Source organism: Nicotiana sylvestris, chromosome 5, assembly GCF_000393655.2.
Source record: "Nicotiana sylvestris chromosome 5, ASM39365v2, whole genome shotgun sequence".
Lineage (NCBI taxonomy): Eukaryota > Viridiplantae > Streptophyta > Magnoliopsida > Solanales > Solanaceae > Nicotiana > Nicotiana sylvestris.
Genome location: NC_091061.1, coordinates 105413238 through 105437685, shown reverse-complemented (window position 1 = coordinate 105437685; position 24448 = coordinate 105413238). Strand labels below are relative to the sequence as shown.

Sequence of the window (24448 nt, the reverse complement as noted above, 5' to 3'; positions counted from 1 at the left end):
CTCTTTCTGTGGAGAGAACTCAAGCTAGGCTGTCAAAGAGGAAAGTTGTAGAAGAAGATTCTGAGGACAATGAAGACGAAGACACCTCTTTGATAGCTAGACCAAGAGCCAGGAGACGCATAGTTTCCGAGAATGAAGTTGAAGTTACCCCTGTCTGTGCCTCTCTTACTGAACCAGTTCACATTCCCTCTGAAGATGAAACCACTCCGAGGGACACCAACGAATCTATTCATCGTCTCTTCGTTGGTGGTTTTGAAAGTGGAGAACTAGGTCCAGTTTTAGATGAAGTTCCTCTTTCTTCCTCTGTTCCCATTCCTTCTTTTCTTGCTTCTTTACCTACTTCTGCTCCCTTACCTACTTCGAGTCCTATGACTCCTGTTATTTTCACTTCTTCTACCACTCTTCCTTCTATAGTTCCTCCTTCCTCTATTCAATATGCAGAGGAGGGTTCTAGTAGCAGAAGCTTGGCTATGAGGAGCGTTACGCTTGAAGTTCCTGCTAACAACAGCCTTTTAAGGAAGTCTGGTGGAGCAGATGACTGGCTTAGGCCTTTGATTGGAGATATTGAGAATAAGAAGATGGACAGCCATAACTGCTTAACTTTGATGAATGACATTGTTCATTCTACTTTGAAGGTATTCTTCCTTCACTTACTAACAAGTTTTTTTTTAAAAAAAATTCTTATTTCTATGAATTGTCACTGCAAGCTAACTTCATTGGTACAGAATTGATGGGAAGAATTTCCTTCTGGAAAAGAAAGCCCGTGAGTCTGAAAAGTCTATCCACGAGGCTGATGAAATAGCCAGGGGAGCACAGCTAGAAGCAGCCAATTGGAAAGAGCAGTTTGAGAATGCTCAGGGAACTATAGAAGAATTGCTAGAGAGTAGAAATCTCCTGGAGCAACAAAAGCGAGGTTTGACTTCTGAGCTAGCAGTTGCCAAGGCTTCTTCAAGCCAATTTGAGAAAGATAAGGAGCGCCTTGAGTGTTCATTTTCAGAACAACTATCAAATTGTAGTGAAGAGATCAGAGAACTTAAGGTACTCTTGGCCAAGAAAGAAGAGTATGCAGGGGAGTTAGTGCAAAGCTTGACTCAAGCTCAAGCTGATTTAAAAATCTCTTCTGATAAGGTACGTACCTTAGAGAGTTCTCATGCCTCCCTTGAAGCATCCTTTGAATCCTCTTTAGCTGAAAATCAAGTGTTAAAGAATGATCTTGCTATGTGGGAAAGGGAGTATGAACTTCTTGAGGAGAATTTTAACATAGAGGTGAGTTGGGCTTTTCTAAACTCTCGTCGTGATGCTTTAATGGAGTCCAGTCAAGAAAACTTTGATTTAAACTCAGAGTTGGCCAAAGTTTTAGAGACCATTGAGAGAACCCAACAACCACTTGACTTTCCTTCTCCGTCAATTGAAGCTCCCGTGGCTGAAGAACCTTTAAATGAAGAAGCCGTTGCTATGGCAGTTGAAGTTGAAAATGTTGCAATTCCAGCTTCAGAGGGTGAAACTTCTATGACTCAGTCTGTGGAAGTTGAAGCTTCCGTGACTCTTGCTTCCCTCGTTGATTCTAACATTTCAAGCTCAATTGAAACCGTTCCTGTTGCTGCTTCTTCAGAAGTTGCCACCGTGCCTGTGGCTGAAAGTGAAATTAATATTGCAACTTCTGATGTGCTAACCCCTTCAATTGGATGATGGTTTTATCCCTTAGCTTTTAAGGGATTTTTTGGTGAAAGTCCCCAGTTATCATAATGGGGCACTTGTATAAACTTTTATTGACTAAGTTTCTACTTAGTCTTTTTAATTATATTAAGAAGTTTTGTTAGTACTTCAATGTGTTCTATTCTTGCCTTTTCCTTACTTATTTAGGACTTATAGAATAGTTTAGCATTTTTATCCTTTGAAAATGCTTTATGATTCTTCTCATGACTTATTAACATGAGGTTTATAAAAGAGGGCCCTTTTATTTTATCGACACTTAATGAAGAAGACGTCTCAACTTCACAATGGTGTTATAATACGATGAAAGAAATAGGAATACACATGTTTTGTATGAAACAACTGTGACAAATTTTATTCATGAACTTTAACAAGTTTTTTTGACTATTACATGTATTAAAATCCATCTATGACTTTCTCATAACTGTTTTTCTTGTAACAGATTTTTACAGCGGTGAAATAAACAAAGTTTTTCTTCATAACCTGTTTTAGTACATAGCCTTTATGAGTTTGAGAGATGACTCTGTTGTTCTCATGGGAAAAACATTATGATGAATGTCTTGTGTTTGTTGAACACGATGATGAATGCTGAAGACTTCGTAACTTTTTCTCAACACTTGTCTCTTTGTGGCCGACTTTTGTTCGATATTCGTATCTGTTTATCTACACATATCTGTGTATAATATATAGTCCCCCAAGTGTTTGAGCGGTGAAGTATGAAGCTTCGAGCACTTGTTTATTTCTTTCTATTTGGTCTTTTTCCTGAAACAGAAAAAGATACGGGACTCGGAGGTGTGATTATAGATGAAGACTGCCTAACTAGTGTGTATTTCCATCAGATTAATTGTAACCCTGGGCTGGGAATTTTAGAACACTCCATTTTGCCTTGCAGGTCGTGACTCATCATTTGGCACGAGTTAGGGTTTTTGCCTAGCATCTAAAATCGTTAGTAAAACTTTAATAATTCAAAAGAAAAATTTTTAACATGGCGATACCTGACCGTGGGTACTTTTTCAGAAGTAATACCTCTTTAAATGGACGGCATTCCAATGTGAGGCTAAAACTTTGCCGTCCATTGTCTCCAACTCGTATGCTCCTTTTCCCGCAATGTCACGAACTTTGTATGGTCCTTCCCACGTTGGACTTAGCTTTCCTGAATTAGCAGCCTTTGCAGATTGGAACACCTTTTTAAGCACGAAGTCCCCAATTTTGAAAAATCTGAGGCGTGCTTTCCTATTGTAATATCGTTCAATTACTTGCTTTTGTGCTGCCATTCTTATCAATGCAGCTTCTCTTCTTCCTTCAAGCAAATCAAGGTTGACCCGCATCTCTTCATCATTAGATTCCTCCGTTGCCCGAACGTACCGTGTGCTTGGTTCACCTATTTCAACTGGAATTAAGGCTTCCGCACCATAAACCATTGAAAATGGTGTTTCTCCAGTGCTTGTTTTTGTCGTTGTACGATAAGCCCATAATACTCCAGGTAATACCTCAGGCCAATTACCTTTTGAATCCTGTAACCTCTTCTTCAAGTTGTTGATAATGACTTTGTTAGTGGATTCCGCTTGTCCATTACCCACTGGATGGTATGGCGTAGACGTTATCCTTTTAATCTGCCAACTTTGAAGAAATTCTGTGATTTGAGCTCCTATGAATTGTGGTCCATTGTCACACACGATCTCCTTTGGTGCTCCAAAGCGGCATATTATATTTCGCCATATGAAGTCTTTAACTTCCTTCTCTCGTACCTGTTTAAATGCTCCTGCTTCTACCCATTTAGTGAAATAATCTGTGAGTACAAGTAGAAACTTTACCTGACCTTTTGCTTGTGGAAGTGGACCTACGATATCCATTCCCCATTTCATAAAGGGCCACGGGGCTATAACAGGGTGTAGTAACTCAACTGGTCTGTGCATATTGTTGTCGTATCTTTGACATTTATCACATTTGGACACGAAATTGTTTGCCTCTTCTTCCATCTTAGGCCAATAATATCCTGCTCGAATCAATGTTCTTACCAGCGACCTTCCCCCTGCGTGATTTCCACAATGTCCTTCGTGCACTTCCCTCATCACATATTCTGTTTGAGAGGGTCCGAGACACCGTGCTAGTGGTCCACCGAACATCTTTCGATAAAGATTTCTTTGATAAAAACAATATCGAGCGACTTTTTTGCGAAGCGCATGAGCCTTCCCTTTGTCAATAGGCACGGTTCCGTGCTGTAAAAAAGCAATAATTTCGTTTCTCCAATCCCATGTTAGATGATTAAAATTTACCTCATTCTTATGTTCGAGAACGGAATGAAATAAATGTATGACTGAAGCATTTGCGTTGTTTGCTACGTCAGCTGCAGATGCGAGATTAGCTAAAGCATCTGCCTCCACATTCTCATCTCTTGGGATTTGCATTACCTTCCAAGTTTGGAATTGCTTAATTAGTTCCTGTACCTTTTCAATATATTCTTGCATTCGAGTTTCCCTGGCTGTATAAGTCCCCAGCATTTGATTGACCACGAGTTGAGAATCACTCTTGATTATAATTTGTGTTATGCCGAGTTCTCTTGCCAATTCCAAACCTGCAATTACAGCTTCGTACTCTGCTTCATTGTTAGTTATAGAATGACATTTTATAGCTTGCCTAATAATTTCACCCGTAGGTGGTATGAGAACTATACCCAGACCTACTCCTTTTATATTAGATGATCCATCAGTGAATAAAACCCAAGTCCCTGGGTTTGCACCATTAAAAACTTGTAATTCTTTTTATGCTTCTAAATGCATCCCCTGACTAAAATCAGCCACGAAATTAGCTAGTACTTGAGATTTTATAGCGGTCCTGGGTTGATAAATGATTTCGTATTCACTTAGTTCTATAGCCCATTTTGCTAATCTTCCTGACAGTTCGTGTTTATGAAAAATATTTCGAAGCGGAAAAGTAGTAACTACAATAATGGGATGACATTGAAAATAAGGTCTTAATTTTCTAGATGTCATGATCAAAGCTAATGCTAACTTTTCTAGCTGTGGGTATCGTGTCTCAGCATCTAATAAGGACTTACTTACATAATAAATAGGAGATTGTTTACCTTGGTCCTCACGGACTAAAACAACACTTACCGCAACTTCAGATACAACCAGATAGATGAGAAGCTTTTCTCCCACCTTTGGTTTTGCCAATAACGTTGGTTTTGACAAATAAGCTTTCAAATTTCTAAGGGCTTGTTGACAATCTTAATTCCATTCAAAATGATCTTGCTTTTTGAGTGCAGAGAAAAACTTAAAACACTTTTCTTAGGATTTGGAAATAAATCTCCCCAAAGCTGCAATTCTTCCCGTTAATCTTTGAACTTCCTTTTTATTAGTAAGGATATCAGGGATTTATTCTATTGCTTTGATCTGAGAAGGATTTACCTCAATACCACGGTTAGAAACAAGAAAACCCAAAAACTTACCTGACGCAACTCTAAATGCACATTTTTCTGGGTTGAGTTTCATATTAAATTTTAGCAAAATTTCAAATGTAATAGATAGATGAGAAATATGATCATGAGACTGCTGGGTTTTGACGAACATATCGTCTATATATACCTCCATTGTCTTTCCTAAATGTTCTTGGAACATTTTGGTGACCAACCTTTGATAGGTTGCCCCAACATTTTTAAGACCAAAGGGCATTACTTTATAACAGTAAGTCCCCCTGTCTGTGATGAAAGAAGTTTTTTCTTCATCACTAGAGTCCATTTTAATTTGGTTGTACCCTGAATATGCATCTAAAAAACTTAAAAGTTCATGTCATGCAGTTGCATCAATTAATTGATCTATATGTGGTAAAGGAAAAGAATCTTTTGGACAAGCTTTATTAAGATCTATATAATCTACACAGACTCGCCACTTACCATTTTTCTTAGGTACAACAACTGTGTTGGCTAACCAATTAGGGTACTTTACCTCGCGGATTGACCCAATTTTTAATAGCTTTTGGACCTCATCTTGAATCACCTGGTTTTTGAAAGCCCCTTGCTTTCTTTTCTTTTGCTTTATTGGTGTAAAAGATGGGTCTTCGCTTAATTTGTGAGTCATCACATCCGGTGGTATCCCTATCATGTCAGCATGGGACCAAGCAAAACAGTCCACGTTAGATTTTAGAAATTCAATATGTTTGAGTTTAAATTAGCTCCAACATAAACTTTCCGTTCAGGCCATTGCTCAAATAATATCACAGCCTCGAGTTCTTCGATGGTTGTTTTGATATTTTCATTCTCCTCAGGTTCTTGAATCGTATCAGGTCTCGAGTCTAAATCTGTTTTCTCTCGCTCAGTTGAGGTTTGATTGCTAACACCTTCAACTGTTTCCTGTAATTGCTATTTTTCTTTGTTTACGGTGCTCGTATCTGTTACAGTGTTGATACTCCTCGCTGTTTGCTGATCCCCTCGAATTTGACAAATCCCCCACGGTGATGGAAATTTAATAACTTGATGTAGAGTTGACGGAACAACATCCATATCATGGATCCAAGGCCTCCCCATGATCATATTGTAGTCCATTTCCATATCAACTACCTGAAATTTAGTTTCTTTAACAACGCCTGCAGCAAAAGTTGTTAGAATTACCTCTCTTTTTGTTACCACACTTGATTTGTCGAAGCCTAACAAGGTATGCGCCTTGGGTATCATTTTGTCTTTAGCTTGCATTTCACGTAATACCCTTAGTAGTATAATATTTACGGAACTCCCTGGATCAATCAAAACTCGTTTTACATTAGTATCATGTACAAGTAAAGATATTACCAGTGCATCATTATGTGGGGTGATCACTCCTTCGGTATCTGCATCATCGAATGAAATACTTTCATTTTCTAAAACCTGTCGTACCCGTTTCCTGTGTGTAATTGTTACTTTAGAAACCTTGTTGGAAGTTGTGTAGGTTATGCCGTGAATATCTTCTCCCCCACTTATCACAGTCACTGTTCTCTTGGGTGAAGGAGGCTTTGGTGGCTCTTGCCTATTTTTCATATAGGCTTGTTTACCGTTTTCACTAAATAACTCAATGAGGTACCCTTGCTTCAATAGATGATCCACTTCACTCTGCAAGAATCTACATTCTGAAGTTTTGTGCCCGTGATCATTGTGGAATTCGCACCAATGATTTGGATTGCGTCTATTTGGATTTGACCGCATCTCTTTTGGCCACCGCACCTTATCTCCCATACTTCTCAAAACAGCCACGAGCTCGGAGGTAGTGACATTAAAGTTATATCCGCCGAACCGTGCCTTTAAACTTCTGTCATCATCTCGCGACTCTTGTCTGTTCCGATCATTTCTGAATTTCGATGAAGAATCAGAGTCCCTATTCCTCGATTTTGTATCATATTGCTGGCTATCTTGTTTTGACCGTGGGTCTTTTCCTACAGGTCCCATATATGGATCGTACCTGTTTTTACCTGATCTTTTTTCGGTTTCTGATCTTCTGGAACCACCCCTTTCTTCATGATGAAACTTAGGTACGGTATCTTCTTCAATTCGCAGCTTCGTACTATACCTGTTGTAAACATCATTCCACGTGGTTGCAGGGAATTCTCGAAGGCTTTCTTTGAGTCTTCTCGTGGCTTCAGAACTTTTGTCATTTAAATTACTTGCAAAAGCTATTGCAGCCCAGTTGTCAGGCACACGGGGTAGAGTCATTCTTTCACGCTGGAATCTATCAACAAAGTCTCTGAGCAACTCTGAACCTCCTTGTTTGATTTTGAAAATATCTTCCATTCTTTTTTCAACCTTTTGTGCTCCCGAATGTGCTTTAATAAAAGAATCTGCAAGCTCAGCAAAAGAATTTATAGAATTTTCAGATAAAAAAGAATACCAGGTTAATGCACCCCTGGTGAGTGTTTCTCCAAATTTCTTGACCAGTACTGATTCAATTTCTTGTTTGGTCAAGTCGTTGCCTTTTACGCCTGTTGTAAATGCAGTCACGTAGTCACGTGGGTCTGTAGTACCATCATATTTCGGGATGTCAGGCATTTTGAACTTTTTCAGAATTGGAAGGGGAGAAGCACTTAGCTTCCAAGGTTATTGTGAGTATTTGTCCATGTCAACTCCATTTATTACAGGCGGAACTCCAGGGATTTGCTCAATACGTTCATTTTGTTCCTTAATCTGTTTCTGCAAGGTTAGTACTAAATTTTGCAAATAGGAATTATTTGAATTACCTGGTTCCCCTTCCTGTGGTTCACTGGTGATTCCTCCATTTCCAGAATTAACAAGATCAGAACGGGGATTCTCCAATGTATTATTATTAGGAGTTGGTGTGGGTGGTGCAGCAGGCAATCGACTAACTAGAGCCTGAAGAGCTTTGCCGACTTGTGCATCAATTAGCTTTTGTAAAGCTTCATTTGTACCCCCTTCAAAGTGTTCAGATTGTTCTTGTTGATCAGCACGAGATTCAGGATTGCCTTCACGAGATTGACGTGGTGAATTTTGAGGGGAGGGAACCATTTCAATGTTATGTAAATCTCCTTGATTTTGATGGATTTGATTTTCAGGGTTTCCCAAAGTGTTTTCATTGTTATTGTTGGTGTTGTTGTTTGACATGGTGATAATAATGGACAAGATGTAGCTTAAAAGAAAAGATTATCAGATTCCCGGTAACGGAACCAATTTGTTTAACCAAAAAACTGAGTCTTTGGTCAAAGCTAGAAAGAAATTCGGGTTACTGATAATCAGGAAACGAAAATAAAATATTTTGAGAATGAAGGTAAAGCAGTAAATAGTTTTGTATTTCAGTAAGATCTCAATAGTATTTCGTGTCCTTACAGATGTTGAGTCTCTCCCCTTTTATAGTTGATTCTAGGAGAAGATATAATGTTTTTGTCTTAATGAGGCAATTATGAGCAATAAATGATATTTAAAAGAAACGTTACACAATCATTTCTATTTAATTCAGATTCTCTAAAGTATTTGACATTTAACGCTGTATTTAAACTCTTTTACGTCATCAGATTCGTATCTTCAACTTCTTCTGATCTTTGATCTTTAAACGACTCGAATAGGTACGAGACTTGTACCTACTTTAGTAACGGTCCACACCTATGTTGCTTTCTTTTCCCCCTATCTGTTGTCGCCCGTGCCTCTTGGCTATTTATTGCGTTTTGACCTTTTGACCAGTCCACGTGTCATGACACGTCATTTTCAATATTCAGACTCAGTTTTTTCCCAATACAGTAACAAGATCAAATCACAGAGAGCAAGCATATATCTTTTGGGCAGAATCTTTTCATTTAAAGAAGTACCAAATTAATCTTTTGGTCCTAAGGGCATGTTGTTCTAAGTGAAATACAAAAACTCAAATATGTACTAAACTTTAGCCAGCCAAACATATGCACATACATAAATTTATTACCTATTTGGTTATGCCTATCATGATTTCTAGTTGACAGAATACTTTGAACGAATCCGAACGGGTAAAACTGATAATAGTTCTACAGTCAAGTTCAACAATAAAGTTGAACTCAAGCAACAAATAATTCCTAAACTGATTGAGAAGAAATAGCTTACTGATATTCTTTGTTAAAACCTCAGGAAATCAAAGAAACAATACACCTTAGTTGGGTTCTTCAGCGCAGCAGGGTAAAAATCACCTTTTGAGTGAGAATGGTCAATTGGATTCATCGAGTATGTGTTCTGGCTTAGGGCTTTTTTGAAGAGAGAATTTCCATTTGGGTTTTGAGATTACGATTGATATCTTGAGCAGATCTCTAACCTTTTGAGTTAGGGCTACTTTTGAGTTCTCTCCCCTTTTTGAGCGTGAGAGATTTTTGAGAATTGAGAGCAGATTCTTGTAACTTTAAAAAGTAGAATAAATAACTTTATATATTTCTGAAGTGTTTGTATTTTAATTTATCCTTAAAACTTTAAAATGAAAAGAACAGTGGCGGTCAAATTGCCGCAAAAGTTAACGAGCTAATTTTTTAGAGCCAAATTTTCTCTTTTGCCGGGAAAGTAAAATTTTGTCCTGTAGCTGAAAATATTTGTTGCGATTAGGTAAAGTTGCCACTATAGTGTCTTTTTAATGGCGACCTATTTACCGTCGCCACAAATAACTTTACCTTTCTATTGCGATTTGTTAGAGTCGCCACTAAATCCCTAACCTTTGTGGCAATTAGTAGAATCGCCACTGATACCTGCCACTAAAACCCCTTTTTCTTGTAGTGACACCCTGATTACAACATTTTGAAAGTGTTTAAGTGCAAGTGTTTCCCTTACTTAAATGGAAAACACAAGTTCTCACTAAGTCATATCCATGTGTGTTCATTGGTTACTTCAGCTTGCATAACGGCTGTAGGTGCTATCATCCAACCACAAGGAAGATCTTTGTGTCAAGATATGTTGTCTTTGATGAAATAACTCTTTCCTATGTGCTGGAAAACAAGAATGACAGTGCACCAAATGACTTGTTACACCTTGTGTATTCGGCGTTATCATATTGTAAAGGGGCTAATTCGATAGGAAGATAATTTCTATGAGATATTTAAATGATGTGATAGTTATACGTTAAGATTGGAAGTCATTTGAGTTGTGATTAAAAAAAATTCGACAAAGATCGCGCGCAAGTTACGGGTTTAAAATTTTACTGGAATTTGGATAAAATGTTGATGAGCTTTTATCTCAATATACTGGGAGTTATGGTGTGTTCTACCTATCGAATCGAAGGTCTATGAGTCCAGTTTCCAACGCAACAAACTGTTCATTAATACGACTTCGGAGTAGAGATATGTTAACATTTTCGTACAGGGGTGCACACTGTTACGGGAACAGTGTGCCTAGTCAGGTTTGTTAAAATTTCTTTATATAAGTCAATTTTTAAAACAGAACCCCTGCGTTTTATCCTCTCCAAAACAGAACCAAAAACCTAGGGATTTCCTCTCAAACTCCTCCCATCCATCTAGCCAAGCATAACAACAATTTAGTCATCCTCAAGATGGAGAACACCATGGTAGCTTCGGAATCGTGAATTCTTCGGTGTTTCACTTTTCATAGCAAGACTCCGCCTTGAAGTAATTTCGAATTTTGAGTAATTCTGGTCACATAAGGTATGATTTAACTTCCTCTTTGATCTTTGTAAACTTCTACCATAAGAATTCTTAAGAAATAGTTGAAACCTCTATAGAAATGTTCTTGATTTTGTTAAGAAACCTCTCTTAATATGGCTTGATTGTTGGGGCTGTTCTATATGGTTTTATTGTGTTGTTTGGATCTGTGAAGACATGGATGGAATTCTGTTGATGAGGAGATGTAGTAAAGTAAAATTTGGTGGTGTGTTGGGGGGAAATTAATCTACAAAAGAGTCTACAAATTCATGGCCACAAGTTGTTCGCGTAAATGTCTAAATGAAGAATTATATAAGCTATGAGCTTGAATTTGATTTTGAATGGTTCGTATTATGTGGGAAATCATTACTAAGGCTTTCGAGGTCTCGGAAACAGTATATAACTCCATCGACAAGGTATGTAGGGCTTTCGCTATACTTTTCGGCATGACTAGAATTCGAATAAATGTTTATCGAATTGTTTCGTCGGATTCAAGTTATTTCACATTCAACTTATAAAGATGCTTAGACCTGATCCTTTCTCATAGAGTGCTTACTTCAGAGAATATCTATGAATTCTCGGTTTTCCTTATTCCTTGTTTAAAAAGAACTAGAGCCTTTTTACTCGTTCTTGTTTCGACATTCATATAAATCATGAATAAGGAACACTTACTTCAAAGGTATTCATAATACATAACTCTCATGTTGTTAGTACTTGTTGGCTCGTAGTTGAAAATTAAATATTTTAGTAACAACCATGATAGTCGAGGAATAATGATGGTAGGCCACTTTGACTCTTCTTAGAATACGTCTTTTAAGGTTGGTTTCGCATTGCACCTATATAATTCATGATTTAGTATATGTATGTATTTACTTTCATTACTGAGCCGCACTATAGACGGCCGGGTATGACACATATTGTGTAACCACTGATCAGTTGGGATTACCGAGCTTCACGTGGCCGGGTACGATTCTACCGAGCCTTTATTATGGCCGGGTATGTTATGGATATTATAGCCCCACAGAGGGATTTATTATTATATAATGTGATATATTATAAGTAGCGATAGTGAACGACGGTGTCACGAGCATACATTTATATCCATGTTGAATTTTAGTTTCCTACCGAGGCTAGTTTCAGAATTTAAATTATCTCTATGTCTCTTCTCTTGTTAATTACATTTTTCATGTTACACTTGTCGCCCTACATATTCAGTACATATTTCGTACTGACGCATTTTTATGCGCTGTGTTCATGCCCACAGGTTCGAATAGACAGAGTGGTGTGCCTCCTCAGTAGGACCCCCAGGATCAGCGCTGGGTTTCGCACTCCACTTCTTCGGAGTTGCTGACTTTGAGTCCATAGGTACTATTACAGATGTATATGTGTGGTTTTGGGTATGTCGGGGGATTTGTCCCGCCCTGTTGAGATTGTCTTACACTCTTAGAGGCTTGCAGACTAGCGATCATTGTATATATATATTTTTCGTATCACCCTATCGGCCTTCTAGATAGCTGTTATACTGTTGTTGCAGCCTTGTTGGCCTAGTTTATATATATATATATATATATATATATATATATATATATATGTCGTGTTGAGCTCTTCTGCCTGCAGGTTATTATATTTCAGATCATATCTCATGGTTGGTTCGCTCGGGCCTTCGGGCATCGGGTGCCAGCCACACCTCCCAAGGTTGGGGTGTGACAAACTTGGTATCAGAGCAGGTCAGTCCTAGGGAGTCTGCGAGCCGTGTCTAGTAGAGTCTTGTTTATGGTGTGTTGTGCACCACACTTATAAACATGAGGCTATTGGGCATTTAGGATTATTACTTTCTTCTTGATCTAGATCGTGCAATAGAGCCTAATCATAAGTGTTCATTCCTAATTCTCTTTTTGTTTACCTTCTCAGTGATGCCTAACACTAGGAGACGACAAGTGGCTATGAAATTTATTCAGAGGTTGGATGAGGAGGCGGGAGAGGGCACAAGTCAGGTGCCACCTGCTAATGTAGATCAACATGAGCCACAGAATGAGGCTGATTCTCAGGCTTCCGGGGCAGTACCCCCACCACCCCCGGAAGGGCGTAGAGGAGCTAACATACCTACAGTCCCTCTCCCAGTTATTCCTGATCAGGACCTAGACATGCGGAGTGCTGTACAATTGCTGACTTGAATAGTGGCCTCCCAGGCCCAACACCAGACCCTCGGTATTGCTGATAGGTCCGTGAGTGTGAGAGTTCGGGACTTTATCAACTTGCATCCTCCAGTATTTACAGGGGTTGATCCTAATGCTGACCCACAGGATTTTCTGGATCTTATGCAACGAACCTTACAAATTATACATGCCACGGATGTTGAGTCAGTGGAGTTTACTTCTTATAGACTATGTGATGTTGCTGTGACATGGTATGAGACTTGGAAGCAGACTCGGGGGCCTAATGTGCCACCAGTGACATGGAAGGAGTTCTCTAAGGCATTTTTACAGCAATATTTGCCAATCGAGCTTCGAAGAGCCCGACGAGATAGGTTCTTACACTTAGAATAGGGTAATATGAGCATTCGGGAATATAGCATGCAGTTCAACTCTTTGGCTAGGTACGCTCCTACGATTGTTGCTGATATGCGTGATCGGGTACACCAGTTTGTTAGTGGTTTGGGGGCACACTTGATAAATGAGTGCACTACAGCTTCTCTAAACCAAGGAATGGATATTGCCCATATTCAAGCATATGCACATGGTCTAGAGGATTGCAAGAGGCAACAACGAGCCAATCGAGAGCATGATAGAGGGTAGCAGAAGAGGGCGCAGTTCGCATGTAACACAGGAGAGTTTCGAGGTGGATTTAGGCCACAGTTTCCCCGACGTTAGTCTTATCCGGCAGCCAGTGCACCACCACAGTTTCAGGGACAGCGACAGGATCGGACCACTTATTCTGGTCCAGGTCAGAGTTCACGGACCTCAGGTCCACAGTTTAGAGGCGAGTTCAGTCAGATGAGACCTCAGTTTCCTAGATGTGATCGATGTGGCCGAAATCATTTTTGACCATGTCGCCAGGGTTCTGATGCATGTTATACATGTGGATAGCCAGGTCATATTATGAGACATTGTCCGATGACAGGTGGAGGGGGTATGGCTCAGCCGACGGCATCTGCATAGGCTTCTTCTTCTTCTTCGGTAAGTCCTCCTAGGCAGAGTATGCAGACATCAGCTGGCAGGGGTAGGGGAAGATTTGGAGCTTCTGGTTCAGGAGGTCAGCAGAATCGCATGTATGCTTTATCGAGTCGTCAGGATTTAGAGTCATCTCCGGACGTTGTTACAGGTATACTATCCGTCTTTTCTATCGATATGTATGCCTTGATAGATCCTGGTTCTACATTGTCGTATATCTCCCCCTTCGTTGCTAGTAAATGGGATAGACTGCCTGAATTGTTGAATAAGTCCTTTGAGGTATCTACGCCAATGGGTGAGTCTATTGTAGTTAGACGGGTATATCAAAGTTGTGACGTGAAGATTCATGACCGCCATACGTTAGCTGATTTGCATGAGCTAGAAATAGTTGATTTTGATATCATTATGGGTATGGATTGGTTGGCTTCTTGTTATGCCAATGTAGATTGCTGGACAAAGATTATTCGTTTTAATTTTCCAGGTGAGCCTATTATTGAATGGAAAGGTGATGCTGCAGCGCCTAAGGGAAAGTTTATTTCTTACCTTAAAGCTCGAAGGATGATTTTGAAAGGGTACATCTATCATTTGGTACGAGTACATGATATGGAGGTGAAATCTCCAACTCTTCAATCGGTTCCCGTCGTGAATGAATTTCCTGATGAACTTCCTGGTCTTCCTCCAGAAAGAGAAATCGACTTTGCTATTGATATGCTTCCAGATACTCAACCAATATCTATTCCTCCATACAAAATGGTTCCTGCTGAGTTAAAAGAATTGAAAGCCCACTTGAAGGATCTTCTGAATAAGGGCTTTATCAGGCTCAGCACATCTCCCTGGGGTGAACCAGTGTTGTTTGTTCGTAAGAAGGATGGTTCGTTAAGAATATGTATTGACTATCGTCAGCTCAACAAAGTGACTATCAAGAACAAGTACCCTTTACCCAGAATTGATGATTTGTTTGATTGGTTGCAGGGTGCCAAATATTTCTCAAAGATTGATCTTCGATCCGGCTATCACCAATTGCGAGTTAAGGAGAGAGATATTCCGAAAACGGCTTTCCGGACTAGATATGGCCATTATGAATTTCTTGTGATGTCTTTCGGTCTTACTAATGCGCCAGCAACTTTTATGGATTTAGTGAATCGGGTTTTCAAGCCATTTCTAGATATATTTGTAATTGTTTTCATTGATGATATTCTGGTATATTCTCGATCAGAAGCAGAACATGAGGATCATTTGCGTGTGGTGTTGCAGACTTTGAAAAATCAGAAATTATATGCTAAATTCTCCAAATGTGAATTTTGGTTGAATTCAGTGGCTTTCCTTGGGCATATCGTTTCCGATGAAGGTATTAAGGTAGATGGTCAGAAAATTGAAGCAGTACAAAACTGGCCTAGACCCACAACTCCTACGGAAGTTCGTAGTTTCTTGGGCTTAGCTGGTTATTATCGGAGATTTGTTGAGAACTTCTCTTCTATTGCTGCTCCCATGACAAAATTGACACACAAAGCCGTTAAGTTCCAATGGTCTGATGCATGTGAAAGGAGCTTTCATGAGTTGAAGAAACGCTTAACATCAGCACTTGTTCTAGCACTTTCTGAAGGATCTGAAGGTTATGTGGTATATTGTGATGCAACCAGGGTTGGATTGGGATGTGTTTTAATGCAGCATGGAAAAGTTATTGCATATGCTTCGAGGCAGTTGCGGAAGCACGAACACAATTATCCGACTCATGATATTGAGTTAGCAGCCGTTATATTTGCCTTGAAAATATGGCGTCATTATCTTTATGGTGTTAATGTGGATATCTATACAGATCACAAAAGTTTACAATATATATTTAAGCAGAAAGACTTGAACTTGAGACAAAGGAGATGGCTTGAATTGCTGAAGGACTATGATGTGGATATTTTGTACCATCCGAGCAAAGCGAATGTGGTAGCTGATGTATTGAGTCGCAAATCCATGGGCAACTTGAAGCATGTAGAAGTTGGGAAATTAGAAATGACTAAGGAGATATATCGATTGGCTAACCTAAGTGTGCGGCTACATGATACAGGTGACCAGGGTGTAGTAGTCCAAAATATTGCGGGGTCATCACTGGTAGCTGAGGTGGAAATGCATCAATTTGAGGATCCAGAGCTAGTCAAGATTAAAGAGAGCATCCCTTTCTAGAAGAAGCAGTTGTTCGAGCAATCTGATAATGGAATTCTAAAATATAAAGGCCGATGGTGTGTACCTAATGTTGGGGAGCTTCGTAAGCAAATTATGACAGAGATGCACCAGTCTCGATACTCAGTTCATCCTGGTTCAACCAAAATGTATCATGATCTTCGTCAGCTATACTGGTGGAACGACATGAAGAAAGATATAGCCACATTTGTGGCTCAGTGTCCCAACTGCCAGCAGGTTAAAGCTGAACACCAGAAACCTGGAGGGCTACTTCAAAATATTAAGATTCCAGCTTGGAAATGGGAATCGATTAATATGGATTTCATTACAGGATTGCCCAATTCTCGCCGTAAGTTCATTTCTATTTGGGTCATTCTGGATAGGCTGACGAAATCAGCTCACTTTCTCCCAGGTAGGACCACCTATTCAGCTGAAGACTATGCGAGCCTGTATATCAAGGAAATAGTTCGGCTACATGGAGTTCCGTTTTCTATTATATCTGACAGAGGTGCCCAATTTACAGCTAATTTCTGGAGGTCTTTTCAAGAAGGTTTGGGTACTCTTGTTAACCTTAGTACAACATTTCATCTGCAGACCGACGGACAAGCCGAACGCACTATTCAGACACTCAAAGATATGTTGCGAGCTTGTGTCTTAGACTTCAAGGGAAGTTGGGAAGATCATTTACCGCTTATTGAGTTTGCCTATAATAACAGTATCACGCCGGTATCCAGATGGCACCTTATGAGGCATTATATGGGAGGAAATGCAGATCTCCTATTGGCTGGTTTGATGTTGGCGAGACAAAGTTGCTAGGACCTGAATTGGTACAGCAAGCTGTAGAAAAGGTAAAGTTGATCCATAAAAGGTTGCGTAGCTCAAAGTCGACAGAAATCATATTCAGATAACCGACGTCGAGACTTGGAATTTGCTGTGAGAGACTGGGTATTCTTGAAAGTGTCGCCTATGAAGGGTGTAATGAGATTTGGTAAGAAAGGAAAACTCAGCCCTAGATATGTTGGGCCATATCAGATTGTTCAGAGAATTGGGCGAGTAGCCTACAAACTTGACCTGCCACCAGAATTAGAAGCAATCCATCCGGTATTTCACATTTCCATGCTTCGGAAATTCTTAGGTGATCCTTCTTGCATCAGCCCTATCGAGGATATTGAAGTTTCCGAGAACTTGTCATATGAAGAAATACCTATTGCCATTCTTGACCGTCAAATCCGTAAGCTACGGACTAAAGAGGTAGCCTCAGTAAAAGTACTTTGGAGGAGCAATAATGTAGAGGAAATGACATGGGAGGCCGAGGAGGACATGAAGTCCAGATACCCTCATTTATTTGAGTCTTCACGTGATATGCTTGAGACAAATATGGCAGGTGTTGCACATATATCAACCAGTGACAGTTGAGGTAATTAAGTTATGGCTAACCTTCTTATTATCATTATTGTATAAGTAAATGGTCGTGTGAGCCAAGTTGATGTTATTATTATGATGTGTAGCCCTGTGTGGCCTTAGATATGTATGTTTGGGCTGATGACAGGTTTTGGATATTCCTATTTATAGGGGAAACTCTGGCGAATTTTTTTTTTTAAAAAAAAATCAGAAGTTAGGTTAACTGCTAACATTCGAGGACGAATGTTCTTAAGGAGGGGAGAATGTTACACCTTGTGTATTCGGCGTTATCATGTTGTAAAGGGGCTAATTCGATAGGAAGATAATTTCTATGAGATATTTAAATGATGCGATAGTTATACGTTAAGATTGTAAGTCATTTGAGTTGTGATTAAAAAAAAATCGACAAAGATCGCGCGCAAGTTACGGGTTTAAATTTCACTGGAATTTGGATAAACTGTTGATCGGCTTTTCTCTCAATATACTGGAAGTTATGGTGTTTTCTACCTACTGAATCGAAGGTCTATGAGTCTAGTTTACAACGCAATAAACCGTTCGTTAATACGACTTTGGAGTAGAGAGATATTAACATTTTCGTACAGGGGTGCACACTGTTACGGGAACAGTGTGCCTAGTCGTGTTTGTTAAAATTTCTTTATTTAAGTCAATTTTTAAAACAGAACCCCTGCTTTTTATCCTCTCCAAAACAGAACCAAAAACCTAGGGATTTCCTCTCAAACTCCTCCCATCCATCTAGCCAAGCATAACAACAATTTAGTCATCCTCAAGATGGAGAACACCATGGTAGCTTCGGAATCGTGAATTCTTCGGTGTTTCACTTTTCATAGCAAGACTCCGCCTTGAAGTAATTTCGAATTTTGAGTAATTCTGGTCACATAAGGTATGATTTAACTTCCTCTTTGATCTTTGTAAACTTCTACCATAAGAATTCTTAAGAAATAGTTGAAACCTCTATAGAAATGTTCTTGATTTTGTTAAGAAACCTCTCTTAATATGGCTTGATTGTTGGGGTTGTTCTATATGGTTTTATTATGTTGTTTGGATCTGTGAAGACATGGATGGAATTCTGTTGATGAGGAGATGTAGTAAAGTAAAATTTGGTGGTGTGTTGGGGGGAAATTAATCTACAAAAGAGTCTACAAATTCATGGCCACAAGTTGTTCGCGTAAATGTCTAAATGAAGAATTATATAAGCTATGAGCTTGAATTTGATTTTGAATGGTTCGTATTATGTAGGAAATCATTCCTAAGGCTTTCGAGGTCTCGGAAATAGTATATAACTCCATCGACAAGGTATGTAGGGCTTTCGCTATACTTTTCAGCATGACTAGAATTCGAATAAATGTTTATCGAATTGTTTCGTCGGATTCGAGTTATTTCATCTTCAACTTATAAAGATGCTTAGACCTGATCCTTTCTCATAGAGTGCTTACTTCAGAGAATATCTATGAATTCTCGGTTTTTCTTGTTCCTTGTTTAAAAAGAACTAGAGCCTTTTTACTTGTTCTTATTTCGACATTCATATAAATCACGAATAAGGAACACTTACTTCAAAGGTATTCATAATACATAACTCTCATGTTGTTAGTACTTGTTGGCTCGTAGTTGAAAATTAAATATTTTAGCAGCAACCATGATAGTCGAGGAATAATGATGGTAGGCCACTTTGACTCTTCTTAGAATATGTCTTTTAAGGTTGGTTTCGCATTGCACCTATATAATTCATGATTTAGTATATGTATGTATTTACTTTCATTACCGAGCCGCACTATAGACAGCCGGGTATGACACATATTGTGTAACCACTGATTAGTTGGTATTACCGAGCTTCACGTGGCCGGGTACGATTCTACCGAGCCTTTATTATGGCCGGGTATGTTATGGATATTATAGCCCCATAGAGGGATTTATTATTATATAATGTGATATATTATAAGTAGCGATAGTGAACGACGATTTCACGAGCATACATTTATGTCCAGGTTGAATTTTAGCTTCCTATCGAGGCTAGTTTCAGAATTCAAATTGTCTTTATATCTCTTCTCTTGTTAATTACATTTTTCATGTTACACTTGTCGCCCTACATATTCAATACATATTTCGTACTAACGCATTTTTATGCGCTGTGTTCATGCCCACAGGTTCCGATAGACAGAGCGGCGTGCCTCTTCAGTAGGACCCCCAGGATCAGCGTTGGGTTTCGCACTCCACTTCTTCGGAGTTGCTGACTTTGAGTCCATAGGTACTATTACATATGTATATGTGTGGGTTTGGGCATGTCGGGGGCTTTGTCCCCCCCTGTTGAGATTGTCTTACACTCTTAGAGGCTTGCAGACTAGCGGTCATTGTATATATATATTTTTCATATCGCCCTATCGGCCTTCTGGATAGCTGTTATACTGTTGTTGCAGCCTTGTTGGCCTAGTTTATATATATATATGTCGTGTTGGGCTCTTCTGCCTGCAGGTTATTATATTTCAGATCATATCTCATGGTTGGTTCGCTCGGGCCTTCGGGCATCGGGTGCCAGCCATACCTCCCAAGGTTGGGGTGTGACATGACTCTAGTCATATGGCCACCTTCTTTGAATTTTTCTTAGAATCACAGGCTAAGTCTGGTTCATCAGATCCTTCTATTGCGGGGGAATTGTTGGGAGCTGATTATGATGATGTTGCAGCCAATGTTTCAAATGATCAATGTGTTGTGTTGAGAGCTGATCATGATGCTATTGCAACTGATGTTTCAAATGATCAGGATGATGGTGTTACTACTCAAACAACTGCTCCAACTTCTGATCACACTGATGCTGTTGAGTCTGATCAGGATGAGGTTGCGGAGGTCACAAACAGTGTTGCTAAGCTCTCTGCAGACATGCAAACTCAAACACTAATGAATTGCACTCAGAGGCCTCTCGCTCAGATAAAGCACCTATGCAATTCACAGTGACAAATCCAAGAGGATTGCAGCTAGAAGTGGACTTGTCACACTTCTTCATTGCCCAGGATGAAACACCTCCAGCAGAAAACATAGTTCATGTTGAACCTGAAATCACTGATCAAGGTCATAAAATGCTCGCCGGATTCAAAGCTAAGTCTCTTCCTATACCTCATACCTCATTACCCGATGTATAAACAAAACAAGAAGAACCTAAAACTATAAAAGAAGCTCTTAGTTTCCATCACTGATTTAAAGCTATGCAAGAAGAATTAGCAGGTTTACATTAAAATGAAACTTAGATACTAGTTCTAGAACTTCAACAATGAATGTAGTAGGATCTAAGTGGGTGTTTAAAACAAAAATGAAGCCAGATGGATCAATATAAATACATAAAGCAAGACTAGTTGCTAAAGGGTACTCACAGCTTGAAGGGATTGACTTTGAAGAAACCTTCAGTCCAGTAATTAAAGCTACAACTATAAGAGATATTCTCTCTGTTGCTGTCACATTAATTGGCCCATTAGGCAACTAGATGTTAAGAGTGCCTTTCTACATAGTCATCTACAAGAAGAAGTCTATACGACTCAACGATCAGGCTTTACTGATCCAATGTATCATGATCATATATGTCTCTTGAAGAAGGCACTATATGGTCTCAAACAAGCTCCCAAAGCTTGGTTTGAGAGATTTAGTCTATTCCTGCTTCATCTTGGTTTCAAATGCAATCGAGCTGATTCTTTCCTATTTACTCTCCATGATGCAGAAGGAACAATATTACTTCTATTATATGTAGATGATATAATTGTAATAGAAAGCAACTCAAGGCAGATAGGGTAAGTAGTGCAAAAGCAGGGGCATGAATTTTCTATGAAGGATCTTAGACCCTTGAGTTACTTTTTAGGTATTGAAGTAAGCTATTTTACTGGAGGAATCCATTTTAACCAAAGCAAATATGCAAATGATCTGCTTAGAAAAGTAGATATGGGGAATGTAAAAATAATGCATACTCCACTAGCTCAGAAGCATAGTCTACAAGAAGCAGCCGACAAAGAAGTTGATCCCTCAGTTTACAGAAGCATTGTAGGAAGCTTAAAGTACCTCACACTCACAAGACCAGACATTACTTATGTTGTTAATCTTGTAAGTCAATTCATGCAAAATACAAACAACATACATCTTTAGGCAGTAAAAGAGAATATTGAGGTATGTCAAAGGAACCATCGATCATGGACTGAGAATCATATCACAGTCTTCCTTCAGGCTGTATGGATTCTAAGATGCAGACTGGGCAGGATGTGCCATTACAAGGAGGTCTACTACTGGATATAGTTTAAATTGTGTCTCCTGGTCATCAAGGAAGCAAAATACTGTTGCAAGGTCAAGTGCTGAAGCTGAGTATAGAGCACTGGCAGCAACTGCAACTAAACTTACCTGGATAAGCTACATTCTACAAGACATTGGAACGTATATCAAGACTACTCCTATCTTATTTTTTGACAACTTGAGTGCTCTATACATGACTACAAATCAAGTAATGCATGCTAGAACTAAGCATATAGAACTAGATTACCACTTTGTGAGAGAGAAGATAGCTCAAGGACAATTGATTACTCAGTTTGTTAGGTCCAAGGACCAACTAGCAGATGTTCATACAAAGGCTCTTGGCAAAGACCAATACCAGTATTTTCGAGACAAGCTAGGTGTAGTGAAGTCACATCCCACTTGCTTGAGGGGAAGTGTTGAAGATAATGATCCGGCTAACAAACCTGATAACTATGCAATCACTTAGTCTTAGTTTACAAGAATTAAGACTTTTTGTATTAGCTATCTTAGAAGAGTCCTACTCTATATAATATAGCAAAAATATAGGATGAATATTCTGTATAAATATGTAGGACTCATGTTACTTAAAATACATCAATACGCTGCCTTCTTGACATTGTCTCTGCACCATAATTTCACAGTCCACTATTTTTATGAGCATAAGCAAGGAGCTACTCTTAAGCAGATGACAATTGCCTGTCCCAAGAGATCTCAATAGTGAAGGTTAGAATCTCAAGGAATGATACAGATGGCTACTTTTGAAAGGTAAAATGCAGTATTAAACCTATAAAGTATGATTATAAATTCATACGTACCGAGGTTTAATAAAGAGTCACCGTTGCTCCTTAAGGAGGAAAGAATAAGATGTATATGTGGTCTAGTTACTAGTTTCATTATCTCAATGTTCAAATCTACCATTAATTAGTTTCACAAAGTTGCACCTGGTCATGATATCTAAAAAGCATAATAAAGAAAACGATCAAGTAAATTGTCATATTCTTCGTAATACAGATTTTAATGTCCTTTGGTACGTATATATATCCAAACGGGGGCGATAAATTTGGGCTACTAAATCTGAAACACAAATGATCAAAGCCTTTAATCCTCATTACTCCTCGGTAGATGGAACAAAATACTGTATTTTTCAGAAAACATTTTGAAAATACCTTTTTAAGGCAACTGCCATTGTTCCAAATTGTGACAAGTTACGAAAAGTTCTCCGCACACGAGCGTATCTTCTTGAAAATTTCGTTCTGTTGATGTCGATCTTCCGTGATGCTTCTAAAAATGCGGTAGCTTGCCATTGCGACTGCGTCCTAATTCGAACTAATGCATTACAAAGGTTTTCCCTAAGGTTATGACCAAACCCTTTTAGGTTGCCTACGTATCCAAAACGGAATCAGGTCTGAACGTAGTTCGTGGATTATGATAAAATACAAATGAAGATGACCGAGCCTGAATCAGACATCCTACATATCCAAATGGAATCAGGTCAAGATGTAGTTCGATTACAAAAGACGACTGAATCCGATGAGGATTGCCTACGTATTCCTTTTTAGGAAAATCAAGCCGGCGTAGTTCAGAGCAACATGCAAATGTGATATTTGATTTTTCTATTAAAAAATAGAAGGGGGGGGGGAATCGAAACCTACGTGGATTGCCTACATATCCCTCCGTAGAAAGTCAGGTTGAACGTAGTTCTGTTACAGCAAAAACCTAACTCTATTTGTCTTCAAACATAGTATCTCTTGATTGCGTCTAAGTTAATGGGCTTCATGTTGATTCTTCCATCCATTTATTCCAAGATTAAAGCTCCACCCGACAGTGCTCGGTGAACCACGTAAGGACCTAGCCAGTTTGGTGCGAACTTTCCTTTGGCTTCCTCTTGGTGGAGAAAGATTTTCTTTAAGACCAACTGCCCCGGTGCGAACTGGCGAGGCTTCACTCTCTTGTTAAATACACTGGCCATCCTATTCAGATATAGTTGACCATGGCATACTACATCCATTCTTTTCTCATTGATAAGCATAAGTTGCTCTTGTCTGACCCGTATCCACTCTGCGTTATCCAATTTTGCCTCTTGAATAACCCTTAAAGATGGTATTTCGACCTCTGCGAGTATTACAACTTCAGTTCCGTATACTAACATGTACAGCTTTTCCCCAGTAGATGTTCTCATGGTGGTACAATAGCCCAGTAAGGCAAAAGATAGTTTCTTGTGCCATTACCTGTGATTGTCCACTATCTTTCGTAGAGTCCTCTTGATATTCTTGTTAGCCGCCTCGACTGCCCCATTCATTTTGTGGTCTGTAGGATATGGAATTGCGGTGGACGATTCTGAACTTCTCACAGATTTATTTCATGAGGTCGCTGTTTAGGTTAGCAACATTATCAATGATGATAGACTCCGGTATTTCGAATCTGCAGACGATGTTATTCCGGATGAAATCTGCCACTACTTTCTTTGTGAAGTCTGTGTAAGTAGACACTTCGATCCATTTAGTGAAATAGTCAACATTTACCAAGATGAAGCGATGCCTGTTAATGCAATAGGCTCTATAGGTTCAATCACATCCATGCCCCAAACGGCAAACAGCTAGGGTGAACCCATTACGTTTAACTCATTTGGCAAA

At 39.2% G+C, this 24448-nt stretch overlaps 2 protein-coding genes across 2 annotated transcripts; one reads left to right on the top strand and one right to left on the bottom strand.

Annotated features, from left to right (window-relative positions):
• Positions 1-16229: 16229 nt before the first annotated feature.
• On the top strand, positions 16230-17549 carry LOC138869088 (uncharacterized). Its single transcript, XM_070146678.1, has 4 exons — positions 16230-16545; positions 16640-16689; positions 16850-16981; positions 17106-17549. The coding sequence occupies exons 1-4, from the start codon at positions 16230-16232 to the stop codon at positions 17547-17549; spliced, it is 942 nt and encodes a 313-aa protein (XP_070002779.1).
• Positions 17550-23610: 6061 nt separating this feature from the next.
• On the bottom strand, positions 23611-23994 carry LOC138869087 (uncharacterized). Its single transcript, XM_070146677.1, has one exon. The coding sequence runs from the start codon at positions 23992-23994 to the stop codon at positions 23611-23613; it is 384 nt and encodes a 127-aa protein (XP_070002778.1).
• Between the last annotated feature and the right edge of the window lie 454 nt (positions 23995-24448).